The sequence below is a fragment of the Anopheles merus genome, chromosome 2R (assembly GCF_017562075.2).
Source record: "Anopheles merus strain MAF chromosome 2R, AmerM5.1, whole genome shotgun sequence".
NCBI classification, from domain to species: Eukaryota; Metazoa; Arthropoda; class Insecta; order Diptera; family Culicidae; genus Anopheles; species Anopheles merus.
This window is the reverse complement of record NC_054082.1, coordinates 28,520,881-28,547,928: the sequence shown is the minus strand read 5'-3', so window position 1 is coordinate 28,547,928 and position 27,048 is coordinate 28,520,881. Positions and strand designations below refer to the sequence as shown.

The 27,048-nt window shown below is 46.4% G+C and overlaps 2 protein-coding genes across 8 annotated transcripts; both read right to left on the bottom strand.

Moving 5' to 3' along the window:
- Positions 1-248: 248 nt before the first annotated feature.
- On the bottom strand, positions 249-26,549 carry LOC121590872 (protein unc-13 homolog 4B). 7 transcript variants are annotated; one of them, XM_041910989.1, is made up of 13 exons: positions 26,455-26,549; positions 24,303-24,688; positions 18,758-19,448; positions 17,797-18,590; positions 7,302-7,569; positions 4,112-4,452; positions 3,466-3,673; positions 2,585-3,402; positions 2,002-2,515; positions 1,400-1,933; positions 878-1,326; positions 602-795; positions 249-500 (listed from the first exon to the last, which is right to left on the bottom strand). In XM_041910989.1, exons 2-13 carry the CDS (start codon positions 24,611-24,613, stop codon positions 409-411), a joined length of 5,214 nt encoding a protein of 1,737 aa, XP_041766923.1. In that variant the 5' UTR covers positions 24,614-24,688; positions 26,455-26,549; the 3' UTR covers positions 249-408. The 7 variants fall into 7 exon arrangements, with proteins under 7 accessions (XP_041766923.1, XP_041766922.1, XP_041766924.1 ...); XM_041910988.1 differs by lacking the exon at positions 26,455-26,549 and adding an exon at positions 25,401-25,670; XM_041910990.1 differs by lacking the exon at positions 26,455-26,549 and adding an exon at positions 25,416-25,670.
- Positions 7,722-11,036, bottom strand: LOC121590874 (succinate-semialdehyde dehydrogenase [NADP(+)] GabD). Its single transcript, XM_041910999.1, has 3 exons — positions 10,959-11,036; positions 9,279-9,671; positions 7,722-9,184 (listed from the first exon to the last, which is right to left on the bottom strand). Exons 2-3 carry the CDS (start codon positions 9,612-9,614, stop codon positions 7,949-7,951), a joined length of 1,572 nt encoding a protein of 523 aa, XP_041766933.1. The 5' UTR covers positions 9,615-9,671; positions 10,959-11,036; the 3' UTR covers positions 7,722-7,948.
- Positions 26,550-27,048: the final 499 nt, after the last annotated feature.

Sequence of the window (27,048 nt, the reverse complement as noted above, 5' to 3'; positions counted from 1 at the left end):
CGAAGGCGCGAGACCATGAGCGGTTTCGGACACTCCTGAGGCAGGCCAAGACTGCAAAGCGGTTGTAGCGCCGGATAAGTAAATAAGTAAAAAGCTCGGTGTCAATTGAAGTCACGTATTAAACAAAACGATCTAGAAACAAGAACTACAGGAATATCCACCCTCGTCCATTCTCGTAAATGTCAATCAATCACGATCATAGTCATCATGGGTGTTGGTTAGAAATGTGTAATGCATTACCTTATACATAAAATAGCGGTTCCAACAGAACACTACCACAGTTATATTTTCTTTGTTCTTCATCATTTCGAAACTATTACGTCAACAATTATAAATACGTGTTACAGCCTGCCTTCGTTTCTGCGTAGGCCGTTCTGCAATCTTCGAGCTCCCGGACCAAATGCTTCTTTACTGGCCCATCTTCTGCTTTAGCTTCTTGATAAACTCTTTGGCCTGTTTATCACCCTGCCGAAATTCAAGCGCTCGCAGGCAGTCGATATCTACGGAAAAGTTGTGAAGGTAAAAGGGAATGTGATGTAATGAAGCCTTCTTTTATAGAGGAAGATCAAGTTTGTTAATGCTCCTCTGCCCGTGATCTTACCCATCTTTTGTGGTCGCGTTAGGACCAGATGCTTCTGTTCGATTTTCCCCGCATCGCCCGATATGTCCGCTATGTCATTAAAGCTTAGATAACACTCGGCCAGATATTGGTTGGACATGCCGAACAGATCCTTATCCTTGATGCTGAACATGATCAGTGCGTTCGGAATGGCGCGCTGCTCGGGAGTAAAGGTTCTAAAGGGGGTAACAAATCAAATGAAATTATCAATTTCTACCAACTACTTTCCCACTTCCTGAAATGAAACAACCAACTTACATCACAAACTTCTCATCGTACAGTGGAAACAGCGTTTTGCTCTGGCACTGCGTTTTCGGCTTGGCCACGCCGACGAACCGCTCCTCGGGCAGGAAGTGGACGCGCACGAACGGATCGCAGGACCCGTTGCCGTCCATCGGCTTCAGATTGCGCGCGTTCACAATCTCCAGCTCGAGGACGTTCTCCTTGAAGAAGCACTGAACCGTAAGCATACCGTAGCCGGTGGCCGACGCATCGCTCTGGTTCTGCTCCTCTAGCCTATCTAAGTAATACTGATGGATGAGATCGGTCGTTTCGTACCCGTGCAGCTGCAGCAGACGCTCGATGTGCGCGAGCGTCTCCTTGTCGGCGGCCGTTTCGGACTCTCGGTTTTCCGCCGTCTTGAAGTTAGCCACCATCAGGTGAAGCGTGTCGCGCAGGTTGGCAAAGAAGGAAGGGGGCCGTCGTTTCTGTTGTGCAAAAGAATTGGGCATTAAAATGGTTGGCAATGCTCAGCTCCAAAACCGAGCAGACCGCACTTACATCCAAGTTACTCTGGATCAGGTCGTACAGGATCGTCGTCAGCTCTGCCCAGATTGCGTCCAGTACGCGCTCGAAGTTGATCTCATTCAGCTCCGCGTTCAGCACGCTCAGCGATTCCTCCATGTACATCATCAGCCGATCGAGCGAGTTCGAGTCTTGCTGCAGCAGTTCCGCACCCTCCACGAGGAAGCGGCGCATTGCCGGAGCCATCTTGCGCGCCAGTTTCTCCACGAGATCGAGAATCTTGTTCTTTTCCGTATCGATCGCGTTGTCCAGCACGGCTCGGAGCGTTTCCTTGCAGCGATCCGCCTCGATGCTGCTCTGCACATCGCCCAACTTAGCCAGTATGTCATCTACGCCCAGCTCCGTCGCAAACGGCTTCAGACTCTGTCGGATGTAGTCGATGTTGTTGATGGCGAGGCACCACTCACTCGTGACTTCAAACTTTTTCTCGTACACGTTCTCCACCACGCCGAGATTTTCAACGCGCGCCGACATCCGATCGGCGTAAAACACACAGCAGCGACAGATGTCCTGGGAAGGTGGAAACAACACATCAAATATACGTACGTCACTTAATTCAGCCAACAAACGACACTTACATCCACAATTTTCGCCACAAATATGTACGCTCCCTCCACGTCGGGCCAGGCGAGCTGCTGCCAGAAGATTTTGATCTGATAGAAGATCGCCAGCGTATCGACGGCCGAGGAGGAGTATTTCACCGTCTCGTCCACCGGCTGCAGCTTGTCCAGCTCGATCGCCTTATGGATGCGCATCAGCGCCTTGTACACCGCAATGTCCAGCCAGTGGGTGACGCCGGTCGTGAACCAGCGATGGTACTCGTCGATCGCGAAGTTACTCTCGCCCGGGCTGAGTGCCGTGCCGAGCGTGCAGAAGCGCTTCAGCACCAGGTACAGCTCGAACAGCGTCGTGCCCATGTTGATGTCCTCGTACTCGATGAACCCACTGTCACCGCCCCGGTGCGATGACGTCTCGGGCAGGTCGATGCGCTTCAGCTTGCGGCAGATATCCTCCACCGTCGGTTTGATCAGCTCCGCCAGCTTCAACTCGTACGTAATGTACAGCTCCTTGGTGTATGGGAAATGCATAATTCTGAAAAGCAAACACAAACAGCCTTTAGGTACTTTCCTTTCCTCATTTCTCCAGCACTCCTGCACCTACTCTTGAAATGTTTTGTCGTAGTATTCGATGGACTTCTGTATGTCCGACCGGACAAGCTGAATGATTTTGATTAAATTCTGCAGCCGATCCTCGTCGGTGCCGGTCTGCAGGAAGTGCCCTTCCTTGATGCCGCCAAACCAATCCTCCGCCCCGGACACGACCGCACTGGCCAGCGCCTCGCGAATGTCCCAGTTCGGTTCGGTTTCGTTCGACCGCCGGATCCATCCGTACATCTGCACCGGGAACAGATCCGTCCCTTCGGGCGGCTCCAGCAGCGCTACCTTCGCAATAATGTGCAGCACACTGTTCAGCGTTTTCAGCAGCAGCTTGTCGCCCGTATTCTTCTTGCGCAGCTTCCGGACGGCGGAAAAGCAGGACGGTAGCAGCTTCTTCGTCGCCTCCCAGAAGCTCTTCTGCTCCTCCTCCGACACGGCCAGCGTCTGTATCGGGCGGACCAGCTTCTCCAGCAGCGTGTCGAACAGCACGAACGACAGCGGATGGTCCTGGTGGATCGCCGCAAAGACGGACCACTGGATGAAGGCTTCCGTGGTGGAGGAGAGCCCACTCTGGGCGGAGTGTTGCGTCAGCACCGCCTCGCCCTGGATCGTGAACTTGCCCGACCACCAGTACGGCGTGACCTTGGACGATTCCAGCTCGTGCAGCAGCAGAATGCGCAACAGATGGCGATGCTCCTGGGCCGCCACCTGGCTGTTTTTCTCCGAGCTAAAGTTCAGTCTTATCCGGATCGTGCCCTGGCGGCGCAGCTTGTTCTTCTTGTCCAGATTGTACCACATCAGCATGCCCGAGGCTGGAATTGACTGTGGACGAGAGAGGCCGGGTGTGACTAATGGAACGGATTACACTGCACTATTACGCCCTACCTTCAACGGGATGCTGGTACGACCGATCAGTTCATTGTCGTGCTTGCCAGTCGATGCGGTCTGCGCAATCTCCTTCATCAGCTTGCGCAGTCCACGCACGCCCTTCACTTCGAACAGTTTGTTCATTTTCTCCTTCACCGTTTCGGCGGGATCAAAGTCCCACACCTCCACGATCAGATTGGCATCGTTTGCGTCCTCAGCAATTGGCCTGCAGGAAAACGGATATAGGAAAATCTTAGGATTAGTACAACTTCCTTATCACTTAAAACGATGGCGTTGGATACGACTAGCAACACCCATCGTGAGAATCGGTGTACACATCACACATTGAAATATTCACACTTTCATGATAAACTTATAATTTGATCTTTAAAACCAGCTTTGTTCCAATAAGAATCCCATCTACTCGGATAGAAAACATTCCACTTTTCCATCTTGACTCAAACTTGCTGTAAGATGATGCTCTCTTGTTGCACACCTTTGCAATGCCATTTCACTCGCCCTGACCCGCTTAATTCCGATGCCAACGGAGCGACCTTAAGCAGAGCAGTGCTAGTAGTGAGCGTAACATTTTGTCGGACTCAATAATTCTCCAACGCAAGACAAACACGAATGGGAAAATCAGAAAAGATGCTCGATTACTTACAGCGAGAAGTGTTCCTCCCACACCGGGTTGAGCGTGCCCGCCTTTACCGAGGTGTTGTAGCGATGGTTCGGATTGGACGCGATGTACATCGTGACGAACGGGTCGGACAGACCGTTCGAATCTTTCGGCTCCAGATCCTTCGCCTCGACGATCTCGACGTTCAGCCGCAGCTGGGGCGCTTCCTTGTCGCGCGCTATCTGCAGTATCTCGTTGTGCTTCTCGTCCGACATCTTGAACGCTTCCTGTATGTAGGGAAAAAGGACGTCCACGTTAAGCTCCTCATCGTCGCAACCGATGTTGTGGATGTTCTCGAACAGGATCTCCTCGTACAGCTCCTCGATCTGGCCGGGTGAAAAGGCGGGCAATTTGTTAGACAAGGAGATAAACTAATGCACTAAACAAAACCCAAAACACATTACGGTCATCGAATGGACGATCAGGCTGGCTTGCTGTTCGATCTCTTCCTTCCGCACACCCCGGAACGGATGGTACGGCAATCGACCGGGACGGTTGGCCGTGGTCGTGCCGTACGGGTTCTCCGATGCCCGCCGGGCAGTGGTGGACCCGTAGTCACGCTCCTGCTGCCGCTGGACGGCCGGTTTTTCGCGTCGATCGAGCGAACGGAACGATTTCGTCAACCGCAGTGTACCGAACTTGATGTTGAACTTTTTGTTACCACTTAAACCGCCTCCGTGCAGGAGCCGCGGCAACGAGTAAGTGCTCATGGCTGGAAGTTAATTTCGTTAGCGTGTTTCTTCTAGCCGTCGTAGGTAGTAGGTGGGAAAAACGGGAAATAGTATCGTGAAAACTATCCGCCACACAACCGATCGATTACATAAAATGCTCCAAATTCGTTTGGTTTCTGCTTCCACCTCAACAACACACAACCATTTTAGTTGACCTCTAGTTATCGATCGACGATCGTAAGGGTTTTTCGAATTTCTAACCAAACCCGAGCGGCTATGTAACGTGTAATAAATTCAATTAAAACATTCCATCACACAGACATACACATCTCACGCACGTTTCTGAGGTGATTTAAAAAAACGCTACACCTTGCAATATTCTTTTTCGGTGGGTGGAATATAGGAGAATCCGCACACTTCAGCTTTAGCACATCCGTTTTGTCGGTGTGGTTTTTTTATGGTTGTATTGCACAGACACACACACACACACACACACACACTCTAGCGAACCGTTCCCAAACCAGCCGGGGACCGCGAAATTTGAGTATTTTATTTTTACCTTCCCTCTATTCTACACTGCGAGCACAAGGCGCGAAATGATTCGTTCTATTTTCATAACACCCATGCAAGAACAAAAACGCCGATACCGATTGAACCGGGCGGGCGTGATCATTTCCCCCTTTTTTGCGCTAAGAAGATCCAGCCATTAGCTTCTCACACTTGTGCACTTAGGGCGCGCGATTGAGATAAGCCTTTTTGTGGTATTCATTCGAAAAAAAACGGGTTCGTTGCTTCAATCACTTTCCACTGATACCGTTCGCTACAATTAACGTTACATATAAACTAAACTCGAACTCTTGCGATCTCTTGTTTCACTGCTTCGACTGGGATGTTGCTGCTGCTGCTGCAACTGAACACGCGAAACCGTTGATCCTGTTTACGTTTGCACGGTCACAGCAGCGACCGAACTAAAGCTAAATTAAATCGTCTACCCTCGTCAAACACTCGCTGGTCGCACTGGTGATGGCGCAAGAAGGAACGGAAGCAATGGTCACGCTTTGCGGCGACCCCTTCCGCCTGCTTCCGTGCCGGGTGAGGATGCACACTCTGTCGCGAAAATCCTCGCGCTCCGTTGGGAGGCAATAGGCAACATAGCTTAGGGAAGGAGCGCGCGCGGTGAAAAACACACTCAACCGGGTGTAAACCGGGCCAGTAGGTACGGTCGCGGCAAGGGAAAATACGCACGAGCGAAGAAAAATACAGTCGCGATCGTGTAAAGTTTGACGTTTGCATTTCTTTGAACTAAATTTTTTGTTAAAAAGTATTTTTAACTATTACGATAGTATATTTAAATTGTGAGTATTTTGAGCGACTTTAATGTAATTTATTCACTTAAAATTTAACGTCTAGCTTCTCTTAGGAAATTCGATAACACCTATGTTGAGCTTTTAGTTGTCCGTGACTGTCCGCACACGCACATTTCCGAACGGATGCGATTCGATTCGTCATTGACGAAGATATAAATAAGCCAAGCTGACCTGCGCGGAAATATCCCCTATCTAGCGGTACGGACGCGCGCGGCTCCATCAGCTAGTTACCCCGTGCACATCAACCGCTGGCGACGAATCCTGCCAAGAGCGGTGATTTGGAACATTGGCCCCGCCAAAAAAAAAAACCCTGCCAAACCCAGGCTGGCTTATGTTGGAGTAGGTTAGGTACGGCTGGCAAGCTGCAGAGAGTCTGCAAAGGAGCGGCACCGTCCACGGGACACACCACGAATAGTTTGGTCGTTCGATACGCTTTACGATCGATTTGTTTGCTTTCTAAACATTGGAGTTGCCCTGAATGATCGATCGCTACTCTCTGTCTTGGCGAATGGTTTATTTGTAGTATCGACGGTCATTAAAGCAGGAATGCAAATAAATAGTTATTACGCAAGCAAGTGATTAAATCAACCTCATTTGTTGTATCTCATGCGTGGGATAAACATTATTAAAGTTTTGGGACCTGCTAGACAAATGGTTCGGACTGATAGGTTTAGAGGTGTGAACATAAGCAGGGCGCTTTCAGCTTAAGAACGTCTAGCATATGCGTGTGTATGCTTAACGAGTGTTCTATTATTACCAGCATAGTGCATAATTAATCTTCAGCTGAACTTGAAACTAGTTGACCGATCCCCAAACACGTCATTTCGGCATGCTCACTGCGCGAGACCTTGTGAAAATATCAAGGCAACTTCGGCGTAGCTGCTGCGCCCTGCAATCTCTACCGAAACGGGCGGCGCTATCTAACTCGCTAGACAGAGCACGTGCTCGTATTTTTAGCACGGCCAACGACAGGTCCAACCTGTACCTAACCTCACCGAAGCGAACACGGTACACACACTTTAATTAATATCTCGAACGCCACATGTCGTCGCCGTTCGTCCATTCGATGTCCATTCATACGCTCTCTCGCTTGCTGCTGTAACGAGCTTTCTTGCATATATGTAAATCTGTACTTACATTCCACCCGAACACATCCTCGATAAATTCTGCCTGCTTTTCCTGCTGGTCTTCGGAGTCGCTTTCGTCCAGCAGCGTTTCGGTGCCGCTGTCTTCCGCTTCCGCGACCGGTGGCAGCGTCGTTGGGTCGGCGCCCGATTCGGCTTCCGCCTCGTTCTCGTCCGGAAACGGTTCCAGCCGGGCGCGAACGCTTTCATCGTTTTGGATCGACTTTTGGCGCAGGATCGAGCCAAACTTCTCGAAAAAACTACCATCGAGATCTTGAATGCTGGGGATGAGAAATGGGCAAAATCGATGAGTTTTCAGAACTAATTTCCCATTAGAAGCTAGTAAAGTTTAACAAAAAATGTTACAATACACTTTCTCAACCTATCTCCGATGCAACAAAGCCTCAAGGCTACACAGGCTGTGCGCATACTCTTCATTAGATGTGATTTATTGATTAAACAGCTTCGTTTACATATACAGTTATAACTTAATGCCTAATGCATTGGTAATTTCTTGTCCAAGCAAATGGAAGACGTACAATAGAGTTACATGTTTCAGTGTGCGCAAGTTATGCATATAATGCTGCGGAATTATTCATTGCGTTGCAGATGACTAGTAGCACCTACCGTGCCTATTGCCTTATTATTAGCACACCCAGCTTACTGGAGATTGCCATAGCACAGATATTTGATGTACACGTATTCATCGATCCCGTGGCGCGAGCCTTCGCGTCCAATTCCCGACTCCTTTATGCCGCCGAATGCAGCCTCCGTTGCCGAGATGAGTCCCTCGTTGATGCCGATCATGCCCGTCTCGAGCTGGCGCGCCACCCGGAACACTTGGTTCAGATCGTTCGAGAAGAAATACCCGGCCAGTCCGCGCCGCGTACCGTTAGCGATGGCCAGTGCTTCGGCTTCCGTCTTGAACCGTACCACCGACACGACCGGACCGAACACTTCCTCGTTGTACAGCAGCATGTTGTCGCGCAGATCCGTCACGACCGTTGGCTCGTAGTAGAGCGGACCCAGCTCGGGCAGTGTTTTGCCACCCGTGTGCACTTTGGCACCCTTGTCCTTCGCATCCTGCACGAACTGGTCCACCTTCTTCAGCTGGGCCTGATTGATGAGCGGACCAATCTGTACGCCATCCCGACTGCCATCGCCGATCGCTAGCTTGCGAATGCGCTCGATCAGCTTCGCCACGAACTCATCGTGCACCTCGTCCTGTATCAGGAACCGGTTCGCCGAAATGCACGTCTGGCCGCAGTTCCGGAACTTGGAGTTCATGGCCCCGGTCAGTGCTTTCTCCATGTCGGCCGACTTAAACACGATGAACGGTGCATTGCCGCCCAGCTCGAGCCCGATGCGCTTTACCCCGTCCGCGCACTGCCGGTACAGCAGCTTGCCGACCTCGGTCGAGCCGGTAAACGAAATGGCCGCCACCTTATCGCTACCGCACAGCAGCTGCCCAATTTCGGCCGCGTGCGTTCGGCTGCTCGTTATCACGTTGATAACACCCTTCGGAAAGCCGGCCTCCTCAGCGAGCCGAGCCAACGCCAGCGCGGTCAGTGGCGTGTCTTCGGCCGGCTTTATAACCACCGTACAGCCCGCCGCAATAGCCGCGGCCGCTTTGCGCGTGATCATGGCGTGCGGAAAGTTCCAGGGCGTAATCAGGCCCGCCACACCGACCGGATTGCGCGTCATCATAATCTGCCGATTGGCGACCGGCGACGGGACGATCTCGCCGTAGATGCGGCGAGCCTCCTCCGCGAACCATTCGACGAACGAGTTACCGTACGCGACTTCCCCGAGCGATTCAACCAGCGGTTTGCCCGACTCGGCCGTCATGATGCTCGCAATCTCCTGCCGGTTCTTCTCCATCAGTGCGTGCCAGTTCTGAAACGGGGGGGAGGGAAAACCCAATTCTTATATCACGGCTGACCGGAGGGTGCGCTTAATTGAAGTTAATACCCTTCAATTGGTAGCAAACCTTCAACAGGGCGGCCCGCTCCTTGGCAGTGCTGTTATGCCATCGCGGCTCGTAGAACGCTTCGTACGCTGCATCGATGGCCAGCTGCACGTCATCCCGGGCCATGTCCGGTACCGCTCCCAGCACCGCACCGTTGGCAGGGTTCTGCACGTCGAAGGTGGCGCCCGACCGGGCCCCAATCCAGCTGCCATTGACGTATGCCTGGCTCTGCTTCAGCGGATTGCTGTGCATTGTTCGCGTTGTGCAAGCCGTCACACTGTTGAAACTCAAACGCAATCCGGATCGACCGTAGTACCACTTGCCCGTGGAGCGCAGGAGCAAAACTGAACGAATCATTTTCACGACACGGCGACGATGGGCCTTCGCGTTTTAATCGCAAGCGTTATCTAACGGCTATTATTTGGCGAACCGATAGTGAGAACAAAAAGAATGCCAATATTGGCCGTTTGATTGATTAGAAGCACGAACGGCGGGATGTGGTGCCCGAGATTCTTCTCGACTGTGAGCCGATCTACACACACGCTCCCACTTGCAGCAATGAGCCAAAACCAAAACAAATCCTCCGCAGTGCGAGCAGTGACAGCTCACGCCGGATGGGTTTAGAGTGCAGAGTTGAAAAGTCGAGAAGGACGACATTCAAACGAAAATACGTTGGAAGCAGAAACACGACTTTTCTTATCAGACGCATGCAGTATTTTCAAATAGGGCAAACTTACATTAGGAATGGATAAATTTAATATGGTGGCACATTTAAAAACGCTTGCTTTAGTATAATTAATTACCTCTAAATCACCACAAATTAGATCGTAATTGAATAGCGCGAACTCCCCACAGTATCGTGCATCGTGATAAAGCAGACCCATTATGATTAGTAGATAGTGGCGTATGTTATTTCACGCTTTTATCTTGATCAACAGCACCGTACAGAATGTCCACCACATTGCAGCGTGGCAAGGCACATGTGACACACAAATACAACCTGCAGCGATTGTTACGTACGACGTATCAGGTTATCATCTGATCTCGCCGTTGAGCTTGAGGCTGGTGGGCGAAACAGTTTGAAACGATCAAACTCCACCGGTACATGTGGGCCCACCGGTACGGCACACACACACACATTACGGAAATGATCAATTTACTTGGTATTTATCATTTTCGTTGTCTTTTTTCTTCTTCAAATTGGAATTGAAAAACGGCTCGAGGAAATAGAAATATGATCGTTAGTAATTAAAGGCATAAAGTTGTATATGATGTAACATCCCTACATGGGTTGAAAGTTTATAAACGTGTAAAAACAAACAAACTGAGCACGGCGCATGCCTTTTGCAAGCAAAACGGATGACACATACTGGCGCCCGAAGTCTAAACATTCTGTCAGAACATCGATTTCGTTCCATGAACTAGCGAGGTCTAACACGCCCGGAATGAGATGTTTTGTGTAAAAGTTGGCTGCTTCTTTCAGTGCACTTTCCGTTAGTATTATTGGCAAATTTTGTTTCACGACTTTCCAGTTTTTTTCGTTTCACATTTAAAATGAGCACTAAATTTTCACACCGCAACGAAATGCGTCCCATTTGCATGGAATCTCTCCTCCCAAAAGGGAGGTGAATTTACACTAATGTGCTAATGTGCGAAGGGAAAGAAATACAGTTAACACGTTCCGGGTGCTCTTATACGTACATGGACTGATGCTCGGTCGGTGGTTTCTGCTTTTGCTCCTGAATCTTGTCGTAGAAACCTTTCCACATCGCTTCCTCGTCCATCTTGATGCTGCCAAGGATCGATGCACACTGAGCTCAGCAAAACGGGAGGGAGTTTGAAACTGTTCTTGCTAGAAGCGCACGCTGTTGCACAAACGCACCAAGCAAATGGGGAGCTACACACTAGGGCACTGTTTTCGATCTGTTTGAATTTATCAAATCATTAGAGATGTTGGTGGGTTGTATGAGTATGTTTTCTACTGTTGTTTGCATTGAACGTTTCCGACAATATTTCGTACGTTATTATTATTAACTTGAACAACATTAACTGTTTGAATTGTACCGCGTTTTTTTTCTTTTAGCATCGCTTTAATTAACGCACTAGTTCGAGCTATTGAATCTTTCAACATACATTGTGTACAAAATAAATCATTTCCCATTATAAGACCGACCGGTACGCTTAGGAATGTGTGTGCCCTATAGCAAACATCGCCAACGCTTAGTGCGCCGCCACAATCGCTCGGCACAGAGACGTTGATTACAATTTTAAATTGGCAATACTATTCAACCGGAAAGCGACTAGGAAGTAAACCTGCCTCAACTTGTCCGCTGGCATTAACCAAGCCCCTGAGTGGCTTTATATGAACATCATGCGTACTGTTAACGCCTTTTTCGTTGGACTTGCGTACAGCAATAGGCATGTACGCAACAAACCTTCCGAGGGCGACAAGTGAAGTGTCTGAAGCCATCAAACACATCTACAAATAATTTGTTCGGTGCTGCTAACAACAGCAAATAAAACTCCAACTCTACTAATCATATTTGATGATGATTTTAGGCGCTAATGGTTGCGTATACCTCTCTACCCTGCGTGTCTATGCCGCCAAGGTCTCCACCAAATCCGATGATTAAGATGCGAGAAGTGATCTCCATTGGATACTAAGGGGTGAGGGGGGGGGGCTATTACTAAGAGCCGGGGATTACTCATAACCAAACAATGCGCCACTATAAATTGTTGGGCGCTTAGTAATACTTTACCAACCGGCACCGAGCAAGAGCGTAATCGCTAGCAAAGGGTGATGTCACTTGGGTATCTGAGAGAATACCCAAACCAACATCCCACTGCACAATGGTTGGCCTTATAGGGAGGCAGACAACTAGAAAGAGAACTAAAAAAACACATTTCCTCATCTAAATTATCTTCCGTTGGGCCAACCTGCACTGAGGTGTTCGGGGGGCGACTGCACAACAACAAAAAAGTGGGCACGAGACAAACAAGGGCACGGTCATCGCAACACAATCGGAACGGTTTCCATTAGCACTTTGCCGGTTGACGTCCAATTCTAAAGCGTAACAACAGATAGAGAACAATATACGCAACAGTGCAGAACAAAAATGTGAAAAAGCGATGGTGAGAAATAGTGTCTTTTCTATGATTTTATACAACGCTAGTGTTTCTGTTGGGTCTGGTTCGGTCTAGTCTGGATCTGGTGGTACAATCGTCACCTCGTACGACTTAACAACATGCCCGTCATGGGTTCAAGTCCCGAATGGACCGTGCTGCCTTTAGTAGGACTTGACTATCCTGCTATGTGTAATCAGTAAGTCGCTGAAAGCCAATCCCACTAGTGATACAGGGCAAACCTTAATCGACAACGGTTGTTGTGCCAAAGAAGAAGAAGAAGAAGAAGTCTTTCTATAAACATATCAAACAAACCATTGACTGCATGCATCTATCATGCTGGTGCGTCGTAGGAAAACCGTTCCATCCTGACCTTGGCTTAAAAGTCGTATCGTCAAGCGAATGCCGGCCGCAAAACTTGGGCTTGATAAACTGTTGCCGGTACGGTTCGCTAGCTACGCGATGCCCCTTACTTTTGCGCTTGGACAGTCAACACAGGACTGGCGGTGCAGTAGGGACGGCTGGTTGTCGATCAGACCCGGGAGAAGAGACAACAGCATCCATTGATGAAGCACATTGCAATCCGCCTTACCGGATGGGAAGGGTCAGGAAAGGGACGACGACCCACTTAAACAAGATCCGTTTGGTGTGGGATCACTGTAAGATCATTGAGTGCGCTGATCACTCACATCGATGTGTTCCAGATGACGGAAACATGTACATGATGAGTAAGTTTGCTGCAATTTTGAAGTACCATTTACTGTCATTCTAATGTCATACGCTATGCACTAATACACAAGTTATCTATTTCAGAAGCCCACTAGTACTCGTTGTAGTAAACATTTGCAATAGTAACAGATTTTTAACTTTAGTTCTGGTAGGAAGTGTCTTTCTGAGTATGTCTGCATTTAACGAAATAAACGAAAAACTATTCAACTGTTTGGGAAATGATATCAGAATATACACAACAATTTCTTCCCATTCTTAAATTTCACATATATTTGCAAATTTGCTCTCCAAAGCGAAACTACGAAACGTATTGAAATATTGTCGGAAACGGATTTTGCTTCAAAGGGTTTTTTTATGGCCATTCCGGCTGCCTTCCAGCCAACGCAAAACCCGCTTTAAGCGAACGGAACCGAAGGAAATAAAATCACATTTCAACGCCTGCGCAACGCGCCATCGCCGAAAATTCAAGATTTTGTCTTCACACTTGTTGGTTCCCACTCAGTTCGCGCTGCACCATTCGCCAAAAATGTTGACGAAGCTCAACGCTGACGTCAGCACCACACGATCGGCAACGGATGCTGTCCTATATATGTTTTTGTTTGTTACTGCTTGACACACATACACTTTTTTGTGGCTTTCACCAGTCACTTTAACCAGCTGTTTAAGAACTGTTTAACACTAACAGCCAAGGTGATCTTCAGGAGGTGATTCGTCGTTCGTTGTTGAAAAATCCTCTCCACGCAGAGGTAAGCATCAACAAAGTTTACTCGGTGGGCACATTCACGAAGTGCATTGCTCACCTTACACGTAGACGCGAATTTACGTATAAACGGTTCGCGCAAACACTCAACCACGATCACAATTTGACGAACAACAGACACTCGACGGGGAGCAAACGATCAACAATTCTAGACAGGGCAGGCGCAACCAACCAACCAACCAGTCAGCTGCTCACTCAACCGCTCTGTCGGATGCAACAACATCTACTGAATGTGACGCCGATCGCAACGCCCGTCCGGAAGGTTGTTTAGCGACGTCGGCGTTCTCCTCACAAACACACAGCCATCCCCGGCCGTTGGAAACCGGGTAGCAGTAGACGTGATTGTGATGTGTTTCGCTCGCTGGCACCCCGGGGGAAAAAACCCTCCGCGACACGATCACGAAGAGACGGCCACGATGGCGTAGGGTTAGTGGGGATGCCCCATCGCAAGGGTTGTGTGTGCGTGTGTAGTAAACGGAGTGTAATGCGCGTGTGTAATGTTTAATTCAATTGTTTCGCTTTCGGCTAGCGATCATAGGGTTTGTTTTGTTTACAAACGAACCGCAACCGATCGCACCTAATGCCCAGGTGACGCAGTAGGAGCTGTCACAGCGATCGTTTGAAAATGGTTAGACGCCGTTCCAATGCGGAATTCGTAGTTCAGGTAATTATTTACCAAAACCTTTTGAATTTAAACACTCTCTCAACCGGCACCTGCATACGAGATCGTCCACTGCACCGGTAATGAAGGGTTCATTTACAACACAGAGCCGCGCCAGCGTGTCTAAAGCGCCGATGGCGGCATCATTTCAATTACCTAAATTATCTTTCCTACCCCGGCTGGAGTTACCTGAAGTGAATTCTAAAACTGGTTGTCTTTTGAACTTAAACCACCAAAAAACTCACTTCATTCGCCTCACGAGGTCATGCTTCGCAAACACACCTATACTCACATCTGAGGTACGCCGGTTACGAAAGGGCCTGAGAGAATCAATCACGTAAAGGGCGGGCGAGACCTTTGTTGAGTTGCGTGTTAAGAAAGGTAAATTTTTGGAGGCTATTTTTCCCACATGATTGCCGCACACCGCGTTCCATGCGCTAAAGGGTCGGACAGTGCGCCACAAAAGGCAACCTGCTGATCGCAGGAAGCTTCGGACGAGCTTTGAAACCCTCGATCAGAATCAATGCTTGCGCTTCGACACGCGGGTTGTTGCTTATTATGGGTAATAGGGCAGAATGGCTTGGTGAAACCACACCATTTAAAAAGGATAACGGATAACGGATAAAACGGCGTGACATTGACATGATCTTATAGGCAAAAGCAACTACTTCCGCTACGCGGTAGCATTTATTTTATGAGTTTTTGTAAAGGATTAGTTCCTCATTTCATTCAATTTGTATTCGTTAAGATCGATATCTTGATTCATTTTTGACTATGATTAAAAATAAAAATTAAAAAACCTGTTAAACACATTTCAAATTTTAGTTACGTACGTTCGGTTGTATGATTAAAAATGAAGCTATCTTTAAAAAAGGAATTTTAAACAATGAACATAAAACTATCATACGTTCCAAATAAACTAAAGATTTAAAGAAACAAAGTGTAGCTGAATATGTTTTTATTATAGGATTCCGTTATGAATAACGTCATGATTCCATCATGTCTTATTGGAATATAGCTTGGACAAACTAAGTTTCATAGTAACATTGTGAACTAATAAATATTTTAATTCCGGAATAAACGAATGTGGTCCATTTAATAATTAACATAAAACAGACCTTGGAGCGGAGATCTGATCTTGTAAATATCACATAAAATGCGATCAAAGAGACGAATGAGGCCAATATATTCGATGTTTCTAATAATAATAATGATAAAAAAATAAAATGAAATGCGATCATATTTCCTTCAACCATTCCCCCGTCAACGTCAAGGGTTAAGCTGAAAGCTTTTACTGGTAGATGTGAAGCCGCACTAGCGCAACTCCAAACGCAACCCACGTCAACAGCCAACCTGTGCGGATTGCCGGCAAGGTCGTGTACCTGCGGTTGCCCAACGTAAGCAGAGGGAAATCCACGTGGAAACTACACGCCAACCTGACCATACCAGCCGGTGTTGCATGTTGCGTGTGAATGTAGTAGTGATCGCGAATTGAGGGGGGGAAGGCGAAGTGACGGCGCTCGCGCTCTTTGCACGCTTAGTCACGTCACGAAAGATGCTAAGCTCGTACAGTATGTTGTCGATGTTGAGTGGATGATTTGCTTTATGGTATATTTTTTGCATACTAACATTTCCACTTCAAATTCATATAAATCTGCTCAAGAGCTGACATTAATCTATATGTGGGCAACCAGCAAAAAATCCAATAAATTTCTCCTTTAAGTTTAATGAGTTTAGATCAAATTTGCGAAACGATTTCTATAATAAGATTATGATGCATATATACTTTTTCACTTGATCGCTTGATCGCGCTGCTAGTGCCTGCTGACTGTACAAGTGTGCAACACATTTCCTCGCACGTACAAAGCAACATATGATTAGCTTTCTTTACGCATAAATATAACAAATAAAACTGAAAACAAAAATGATCCAAATGTTTACATTTCCGATCTTCTTACTTTCGATTTTAAGCTTCCCTCACTCACAAGACACCACTTTACCTCCGCATTGGCCAATGTTGAACAGTTCGGGTTTGAATTTACCAACAATTACCGATTGGCAACAGCACGAACATGGTGCGTGCATGGTGCACGCTGTGTTTGTGTTAAAAAAACGTCTTCAAACGTAAACAAAGAGATCCACCCAGACGGTAAGCTATCGGATTCGTTTTCCGGCTTGGCTATCTTTTCGCTAGAAGACGCTCCAATTTTTCGAGGTCACATGAAAGATGCACATGGTTAGCGTTGAAAGTCTATAATTGGATAAGTTGCTGTTACTGTTGTTGTGGTTGATTCGCTATTTTTTAGGGCGATCATCAACACGCTATAAGAATGTTTCGAACGTACGGACACAGTTCAAGATATGAGACAGACATTCAGGGCGTTGATTCATTGTTCCTATTAGGTGAAATGTAATGCCATAAATTTCACAAACTTCTTTCTTTTCCAGTGTCTACATTCCGATGTGTAAGAGCAACCAATTCTCTTCGAATACCATTTTACTGTACATTTAGTGATGATATTAATACATTGGAATTCATTGTAGAACGTTTAGCCAAAGATGAACCGATACAGAGTATTACATTTTCACTCGGTTTCATTAGACAATTCTTCAATACTTCCCCGACTTTGCAAAAACGAATCGGCTGCATCTTTTAATGTCACTTTACTTTTGCCTATTCCCAATAGATGACACCACTAGTACTATTACTAGTACTATTTGTGCTATCGCACAGTTCACTTTCTCTTCACAATATTGACAGATAACGGAGTTTTCAAAATATTGCTATACAGGTGGTCCCCGAGATACACGGTTAATGGGGACCGAAAACGGTCGCAGAATACCGCGTATCTCGAATTTCCGCGTAAGTCGAATCTCGTGATTTCCAGCCAAAATATCACTAATTTTCGTGCAATTTTGCAAGTAGGGGTTGGTTTTCGCCACCATATTCATTATTTGATATGTTTCTACTGAATTGAACAATTTTAAACCTTTTTAAATAGTATTTTACATTCGTTCAATACGTGAAATATTTGGTATTTCACAATGGATGTGTCAAATCAGTACAATTTGCTCAAAGAACTGTCAAATTTGGAAAACCGCGTATCTCCGAATCCGCGTATAAGAGGTACCGTGCATCTCGGGGACCACCTGTACCTTGAATACTTTAATCTTTAAGGATACAAACATTACTTGCCTTATCCAGGCTCCTTTGAAAAACACTCAGTTAAACCACAAAACTCTCTACCTAACTCAACGGTACTAACCTGCCATCCTTGCCTTTGGTAGGCTTCCCCTGCTTGGAGCGTATTTTGCGCAGCATCCCCAGGCTAAAGTACTTCTGCCAGGCGCTCTCCTCCTCGTCGTCGTACTTGTACGTGAAGAAACTGCCACCGCCACTCGTCAGAAAGGTGTTGGTCCGCCGGGCCCGTCCGTTCTTTCCAGCCCGTCCGAATAGCCTGTCCGACCAAAGCAACCGACTGTCGGGCGGTTTGGACGATCCGTTCCGTAGCCGTGCCGACTGTTGGCCGACCTCGTTTAGGCAGTTTTCACTTTTGCTCCACCGACCGGCCCCGTTGGACGCTCGATTGCCAATGCTGAACAGATTATGTATGCTTCCGCTCCACCGCCCAAAAGTGCTCGTCGGAGGGGCTAATGAATTCGACTGCGTCTGTGCCGGTTTTTGATCGCTTAAGTTATTTTCGGCACGCTGCTCTGCGCCTAGTTTGATCTGCTGCTGCCGCCTGGAGTGCAGCCCAGACACAGGGATTTTCGCGACTTCGCTCGTCGGTACAACTCGATCCGTAGTCCCGTTCCTGCGCGTCCTCGATTGTTTGCGATTTTCAGACGGCGAATGTTCGTCCACTAGCGGCAAGTGGTCCAGGCTGCTCCGGTACATGATCGAGCTAGAGTCGATGGCGTTCAGCATGGTGGAGCTGCCGGTGTCGAAGCTGCGCCGCTCGTACTGCTCCAGCTGGTTCGCTACCTCGGAGTAGTAGCTGAGCGTTCTATAGCTTTGCTCACTCTCGTCACCGTACCCCGGTGACTCGGACGGCCAGTTCTGTCATGAGCGGAGGGAGCGGGAGAGAGAGGACCAGAAGGAATACATCAAAACAAAATGACGATAATAATGACGAGCGCGAATGTCCTTGCGGGGAAGCGCAGCGTGGCGTTACGGTCACTCCACGCAATGCAGAAGCACTCACATGTGACCTCCGACCGACTTACCTTGAAGTGTTCCGGTGGCATCGTTTGGCGTTTGTTGTAGAATGGCGTGTACATTTTGTAGTTGAGTGGATTGCGCGCATCACTGTTGATGCCCAGCACGAGGCAGGATGACTGTGCGGCTACCGATTCCTGACAGGACTCCCGCAATGTGGCTCTCTCGGTGGCAACGCCATGCCTTCGCTTCGGTACCACGGGCCGCACCCGGTTTTCATCTCCCTCCAAAATGGCCGTATTGATCCCGTTTGCAATCTGCAAGTTGAGGGTTACATTGCCGTATGCGCCTGTTCTTCGTCGCTGAGGTACTCTTGGTTTGGTGCGTTCTACCGAACCGGGATCGTACTCGATCGCGTTCGGAATCGACACTTCCGATTGGGACAGTGACGGGCTGCAGTCTTGTGAGTCGCTGTGGCTTACGATGTACGAACTATGACGAAAGGCAGCATCGGCACTGGGTCCATTTTGTAGCTCCGACGTTGCAAAGAGATTGTTCTTTCTAAACAACGCCTGCGAGGGTAGGGGAGCCGTGCCGACGCGCGAATGGCGCCGCTGGCGTATGGGATGATGAGTGCGGCGAAACGTCGACATGGACACATCGTCCGGCTCGTCTTCCATGAAGGGTATTTGATTAACGATTACGTTGGTCTGGTAGATGGGATTCGTTGGATGACAACAGCTGGAACAATGGTCGAAGCTGGTGGGAGAAAGATAAAGAGCATTAGCTTAATCATACCGGAAGTCTGGTGGGCCATATTCTAACATTACAAAACACCTGAACGTTACAAGATTTGGTCCAAGAACTTTATGCTCACGTGTTTTCCACGTTTATGACACAGAAAATCTGTTATCTAGTACTTTAGATTACAAAATTTACTGTATAACCGGTCAGGTTTTTCTAGAAATAATTAGAGGTAGGTAATTTTGATTCAGATTCATGAATCGAAATGAACCGTTCAAGTGAATCAAAGAATATGAATTCCAAAAATTGATATAAATTATTGTTATGAATTTGTACATATTAGCAAATGTCTAAATATTCTTAAATTTCTTAAGAGTCACGAATCCCTAGAGATTTGTAATGCTCTAGAGATTCATGATTCTTTAAGCTGTTATGAATCTCATCACTAATCTTCAAGATGCATCTTTACTGTTGTGTTTTGCACTTTTACTTTTATTAAAACACTTATAACGTACATAATAAATAAAACATAAACGAAACAAACAATATACTTTAAAATATAATAGTACGGTGGCCGCGCACCAGCCGCACCGAGCGCCCCTGCCGAGAGCTCCTGCTCGATCGGCTCGCAAACACACTCTAACTGTGCGCTCGGCACACACTAAGCCTTGCGCTGCTTAGTGTGTGCGACAGTGTGTGTGACACACTGTCGTCCTCCTGGACGTTGACCGGTGGCAGCGCAACTGCCACGGCAAGTCCAGGGGTCGGCACGGCTGCCCACAACATTTACTACACTTCATACCCGGTTCGAATCGTTCTTGAAATGTTCCGTTGATTCTTCAGACATTGAAGAATCTCTAGGTATTCATATATCTTTCGAATCTATAGATATTCATGATTTTTTAGAAGCTTATGAACCTTTAGAGATTAGAGATTCGTTAGAAATTCATGAATTTCCAGAGATAAATTAATTGTATGAGAATTATGAATCTATGACAATCGATTCGCGATTCAAATCAATCATCGTGAAGATTCATATAAACGAATCTTTACAAAAGATTGATAAAGAAAGCCGGTCTCGTGTTACAGTCGTCAACTCGTACGACTTAACAACATGCCCTTCATGAGTTCAAGCCCCGAATGGACCGTGGTCCCATATGCGTAGGACTATGCGTAGGATTCCAAACGCACACTTGTCAACAGTGTACAGGTACATTGACCCGAAAACGTTGCTTTTATATTACCCTTTACCGCTTGAAGGACAGTTGTTGCTTCTTATCAACGCGTGAACCAAGACACAACCCATCCAACAAACACGTAACACCGTTTCGATATATCAACGGAACAACCGAAAGCACTGGCGCTCGTGTGATTCACCAAGAATTGCTACATTGTCTGGTACATGTTTTCGGTACGCATCCAGCATGTGCAGCCACAGATGTGTGGAAATGAGTTGAAGCTGTTAATCGCCAGCACAACTGCAGTTGGATGTGTGGATAAAATGATAAAATGTATGCGCTGTGTTCTAGTTGTTCCCCTTTCACAATGCTGCCGATTGGGCTATCCAATCTACATAAAGTCCAATTAGCTCGATTTTGCATGTTCTATTGATGTATGAAGGATTCCCCTCAGCGGCTGACATCGCAGGCGGTCAAAGTTGAGTTGATGCGGTTTCGTTTGCTGATCACACATTTAACGAACGAAGTGTAGATTTGGGTAGAAACAGAGAAATACTTAATTTATTTAAAAAAAGCTTAACCATTCTCTTTCTGAGTCATACTATTTGTTAAAACGATTAAGTTAGTTCTACCACTTCTGTTTTGTACAAACAACGATTTAAAAGGCGTTTTAAACTTCTTTATCCACTTACGTTCCAATCACATTTTGCTGCGAATGCGAATAAATTCAATCGAACGGAATAAACACAAAAGAGAGAGAGAAAAAAACAAATGTTCTACAAACACTACCGGAACGAATACGATCACACTTTCCGACACGGATGGCCAGACGACTTTACAACCTGTCACTTCGTACGAACGCCAATGCAGAACTGCGGAATACATTTTCACTGGCAGCACCGTTGCCTGTCGTACTATTGCAGACATTTGCAAGAGAATGAACAAAACAGAAGGGTGCCGCCGATACGTAGGTGCGTACCAAGCACCGCCAGCATTTTTCCGGCAATGTGTAGGGGTGGTAGTGGTGCTATGTAGTGTTAGATCGAAACGGTGTGAGCGATAAAATGAACTACCCTTCTCGCCGAAACGTCAAGGGACAAGTTCAATGACAAACACAACGGGCCAAGAAGTGGTTCGTTTCTTTTTTATGTTCATCGCATGCCTACAAGCATGAATCAGCAGTTGGATAGTAATTAGACAACGTGTGAAAATAACATAATCGAAGAAAGATGCATAGCAAAAATGGCATAAATAATGTTTTTAATGATCGAGTAGAGAGCTATATACATAGTATAGCTGTCGAATGCACTTTATAGCATTATTTCTGTCTTTGATTCAAAACCAAAATGAGCAGAAAACACACTAGAAAAACATAAACAAAATTACTAACCTAATTCTGGACATGACATGACATGGCATGAGTCTTAACATTGGGGGGTTTTACGATTGTAGCATAAACTAATATTCTTGGGATTTATCGAAACTTAGAAGAAAATGTTGATAGGAGTTATACAACATTAATTCAAGCCTTTAAAAATCATCACTAGCCACTTTATAGACTCCCAAGGGTCATATGTGTTACGTTGGTCGCAGTTTAAAGATCAATGGTATTTTCTATAGTCGCACTCCTACATGTCTCGATTCTTTGCACCATCATCTTGTTAGCCAGATTATCCGGTTAAATAGTACTAATAATTTTAAAAATGCTGTAAAGACTGGTACGGCCATGTAGTTCGTTTAATCTTAGTGTAAGGATATAGAGTAAATCGTGTTGCAATGTTTAGCGATAGAGTAAGATGCTTTTTAAATAGTCTCTAAAGCAGTGATGTCGAACTTGTTTTGGGTCGCGAGCCGGATTAGAGTTCAAAACATTCCCGTGGGCCGCAGTTGAGCGGTGTTGGGTGGGGGAGTCTAGGGGTGAATAAAATTCTACTGTTTTATTCTTAAATATATCATTAAGATATTTTAAGTTATTTTTCATTTTTTTTGTTTTCTCCATCAAACACAACACGACATGGTGCTTTCGATCAGCGAAGATCATTAAGGACTTATTCTTTGACCTAGAATCTTTCTCCAATTTTTCGTTAACAGTTTACATTTACTCATACATAAGTTTGGTGGCGGTTGCCCTAACTTGAACATTTTATCGTTCTTATGCAATGCTCCAGATATATGCTAAATTTGAGGCTGCCTGTATGATTGTTTAAACCGCGTATATCGCCTCAGCATATCGACACACGAATAACAAATGCTGCAGCTCATAATTTTAGCCCTATATCGCCAAATATTCGCATACTATGAGGCTTTTTTAAGGAAAAGAGACTTCCAATTTCTAATAGGCCTCATACAATTCACGCATTTTTAAAGTGCTTGGATTTTCAAGATTTTTAATGATATCGGTCTGATTTTTTCAGAAGTCTAGCTAAAGAGTACCCTCATCAATGAAGTGAAGAAGTAGTATTCCGAGTGGTATACATAATTTCCGAATTCTCCAGAAAGCCTCAAAGTCAGAAAATGGGTGAAAATATGGGAAAATATGAGTCCGACTTAGGGGAGCCGCCAGCAAACAAGAACTAATACACATGCCACATGCCATCTTCGCGGATATTTTCCCAAAAACAGCCACTATAACTAACTTACTTCACACTTCGTCAATCGAACTATTGAGACTGAATGTTGAAATCATCTTCCACAGAAGTCTCGTAACCTACAATTTACTTCAGTTTCATTCAAATAACTGCCAAAGTTCTGCGTGGCCCGGATTGATAGGCTTAATGTTTGACATCTCTGCTCTAAACTAACATATTTGCACATGTCAGCAGATTGCAATTCGTTATTCCAAAAACAAAACTATTATTTTCCAACATTATACACAGAATAAAAAAAACTAAACGAAAAAAATATTACTCGTTGTGTAATTGTATTAAAACCTAGAGTTAAGACTATTCTGCTACACCGACCACCGACCGGGTATTTTCATAGATGAAGTTTTAATACACAATTATTTTTTGTGACTTATGGCCGTAAAAACATATCAGCAAACAAACATGTTTTGATTAACTTAACGAAATTAACTATTGAGCTTAATTGAAAGTATAGCTAAAGCTAATATTTTTTGATATACTAAAAGTTAATAGCTAAATTTAGAATCTGATCACTACAGGAACATGCCTGGTTTCTGTATCTAAACTGACATTATAGAAAAAATAATGAAAAGGATGTTATAATCAATTGTATTAATTTAAATAAATTATGTTTGATGACTTGAGATGAAAAAACAATAACCTTTTCTATGATTTTCTACACAAAACCAGTATGATGCTGTTCCATTTTACCAGATACTAGTAGATTTGTTTAACTACTAGTGCCATTAAGGCCGGGATAACGGACTGGCAGACGAAGGCGCGAGACCGTGAGCGGTTTCGGACACTCCTGAGGCAGGCCAAGACCGCAAAGCGGTTGTAGTGCCGGATAAGTAAGTAAGTAAAGTAGATTTGTTTATCTCTACGCAACGTAATATTACCACCTAAGTTATAAACACAGCGTAAACTGTACGATTCATATGTTTTGTATGCAATTATGCATCATGTACCTGCAATGCATAGTTCTGCACCCGCCGTGCGCTTTGTTTACATGCATGCTGAAACCCTTCTGTCTAGCTCCTCATGCTCCACAGGCGAGCCCCACTTACCTGTTGCGATGGAAACCGTATCGATGATGCCCACTGTCCGGCAGCAGGTCATCGCACTGCACTGATTTATCTTCATACTGACGCTCCTCCAGACTGACCGGAACATCACCGGCCACATCCACACCACAGCACGGCACAGATCCAGCCTTATGCACTTTCGCCGATTTCACCCCCATTAGCCGGCCCGGCTTCAGCCAAGGAGGAGCACTAATTTTACGCAAACCTTTCTTCTTCGCTTGCATCTCACTTTGGACATCCTGTACGGCACCCGTTCTTGCCGCCCTGATGTCTTGTTCTTTGGCGGTCTGCATTCTCGGTTCACTATCACGGCAAAGCTCACATTACCACCACTGAATTTGGAACGTACTGTTTGGCGTTTGGCAAAACTAGATCAAGAGAAAGAGAGAGAGAGAGAGAGAGAGAAAAAATGCGAATGAACTTGTTTACTGACTTGTCAAAAGTCCTCCAAAATCGATTTCTCCACTGTCCAATGCTTGCTAGGATCGGTGTCGGCGTACTGGCAGGGATGACCTATCATCCTGCACTGACAGCGAAACCGCAAAGACAACCCATAAAACCCGGCACACACGCAGGCACACAAACGGCCCGGTTTCTTCAATTTGTTTTAATTTTTTCTCGCTGGCAACCATCGACGCGAGGAAAATGGAACTTTATGTAATGGGAAAATACCAGAACTAACGACAGCAAGGGGAGTTCCGCGGAACGACAGAACGGATAGACAGATAGTTCCAAAGGTAGGCTATCATCCAAACACCCCCACACACCCACCAAGAACCCGCACACGGAGTAGAATCGGCATCGAGGGAATGAGTCATCGCGATTCGATTCCGAGGACGATAAAGTAAGAAATTTGCCATACGCAACAGAAAGCAATCGATTTTCCACTGCCCGTTTGCTTTCCCGCCAAACTGCCGCCCGTATCTTGAGGCAGGTAGCAAGTATCAAGGTTGTTTCTGGGCGAGTCAGTCACGCAATTTATATTAGTCATATTGTGGCTTTCGATCTAATTGATGCACTGTTTTGCACATGACGCACTATGTCACATCTTTCTTCTATTCTTATTACACTATCACTTACAATGATTGAACCTACATTCATCTTCACAAAATTGCACACATTTCACACACTACACCGAGCACCACTTCAAATTAACTGTACTGCATCATACACCACCAACCCGTATGCACTGGCGCTGCTCGTTGCTTGATGCCACCTATCCCGAATTATGCCACACAAACTACAGTCCACGGTGCAGGGTGCGGCCAGAACCAACCCAACAACCAACACAGGAGGCACAGTTAATCACATTCACCAGTGTCAAACGCGCGCGATGAGGCACGATTTTACGCGATCACAATGGACGGTGAACCGCGCGGCAACGTGGTCGCCTACTTGGACCGTCCCGGTGATTGCAATTACTGCTACACTATCTTGGACGCGAGAACGCACCACCTTGCGCGCCGCATTTGGGAGGTTTTATTTATTTACATTCTGTTGTAACACACAGCGTGGCAGATAGCTCAATGTGTAATCTTAGTGAAACTGAACCATGTTTATTGTAGGCATACAGAACACACACTGAGTGGGGCCATTTTTTCGCGCAGCCTTGACACGTCCGAAGAGATTGGGACTCCGCGGCAGATAGAACACGATACAGTTAGGAGGGAACACTTCTTTACTTGCTACGGTTTCTCACACTTTCTTTTCATTGGATTGGCTCTTCAATGTGCTGCAGTAAGGTCACTAATGCATGCTGCTACCTTCAAAGCTGAATTGCAGCAATTGACAGGAAATGTTGTCACAATCAAATTGGTGGAAATTCCGTTTGCATAAACACACCCAAACAACAAAAACACTATGATTCGTCGTTTATCTCCCAACGACACTGGGAGATACGATCACACACAAACTACACCGGAGACGTATGCCGGCACATAGGAACTGGTAGAATCTTCCCATCGGGAGTAATCGGTCCAAGATGACACATCTTTATCATTCCCTGGGATGGGCATAAATTCGCGCGAATGTGCTCATGGTTCCCCAAACCCTTCCCTCGTTGTGCCAATTAATCGCAACGCAGATGAACTGTTAATTGACTAATGGTGCACAGACAGTCCGTGGGTCCACTTACACTCAGGCTGCGGCCCGGGAGCAACAATCCACATGTTGGCCACCAGCCAGCCGACCAAACTACACTAGAGCACTGAACGCGCGTTCTGAATCGAATGGTCTTGTTTGTTCCGATGGACACCACCACCGGCCGCCCGCAACGAGAAGTGAGAGGGTCAGCGGAATCAGAACGGCAACATAACATACAACATGTGTGTGTGTGTGTGTTTGTGGGGGGCAAAGTTACGGGCATGCCCACCACGCCAGACTTCCGTCGCGGGAAAAAAACTTCCACGAGTGTATGTGTTTGGTATGTCTTTCTCTCTCTCTCTCTCTCTCTCTCTCTCTCTCTCTCTCTCTCTCTCTTTCTCTCTCTCTCTTTCTCTCTTATACCATTATTGTGCATCTTCTTTGTGTTGGGGCGACCCGCACCGTGTGACAAACGAAGCGAAACAAGGCATTACACGCTAGCTGCCCTCTTGCTGTTGGTGTGTGGGTGTGTGTGCGTGTCACGCTTCTATGGTTGCTATGGTAACAAAACAATAGACACATGGTCGTCATCGCGCCACAAGCACAAGCTGCAATCGCGCTCGTAAGGTGTATGCATTCACCAACA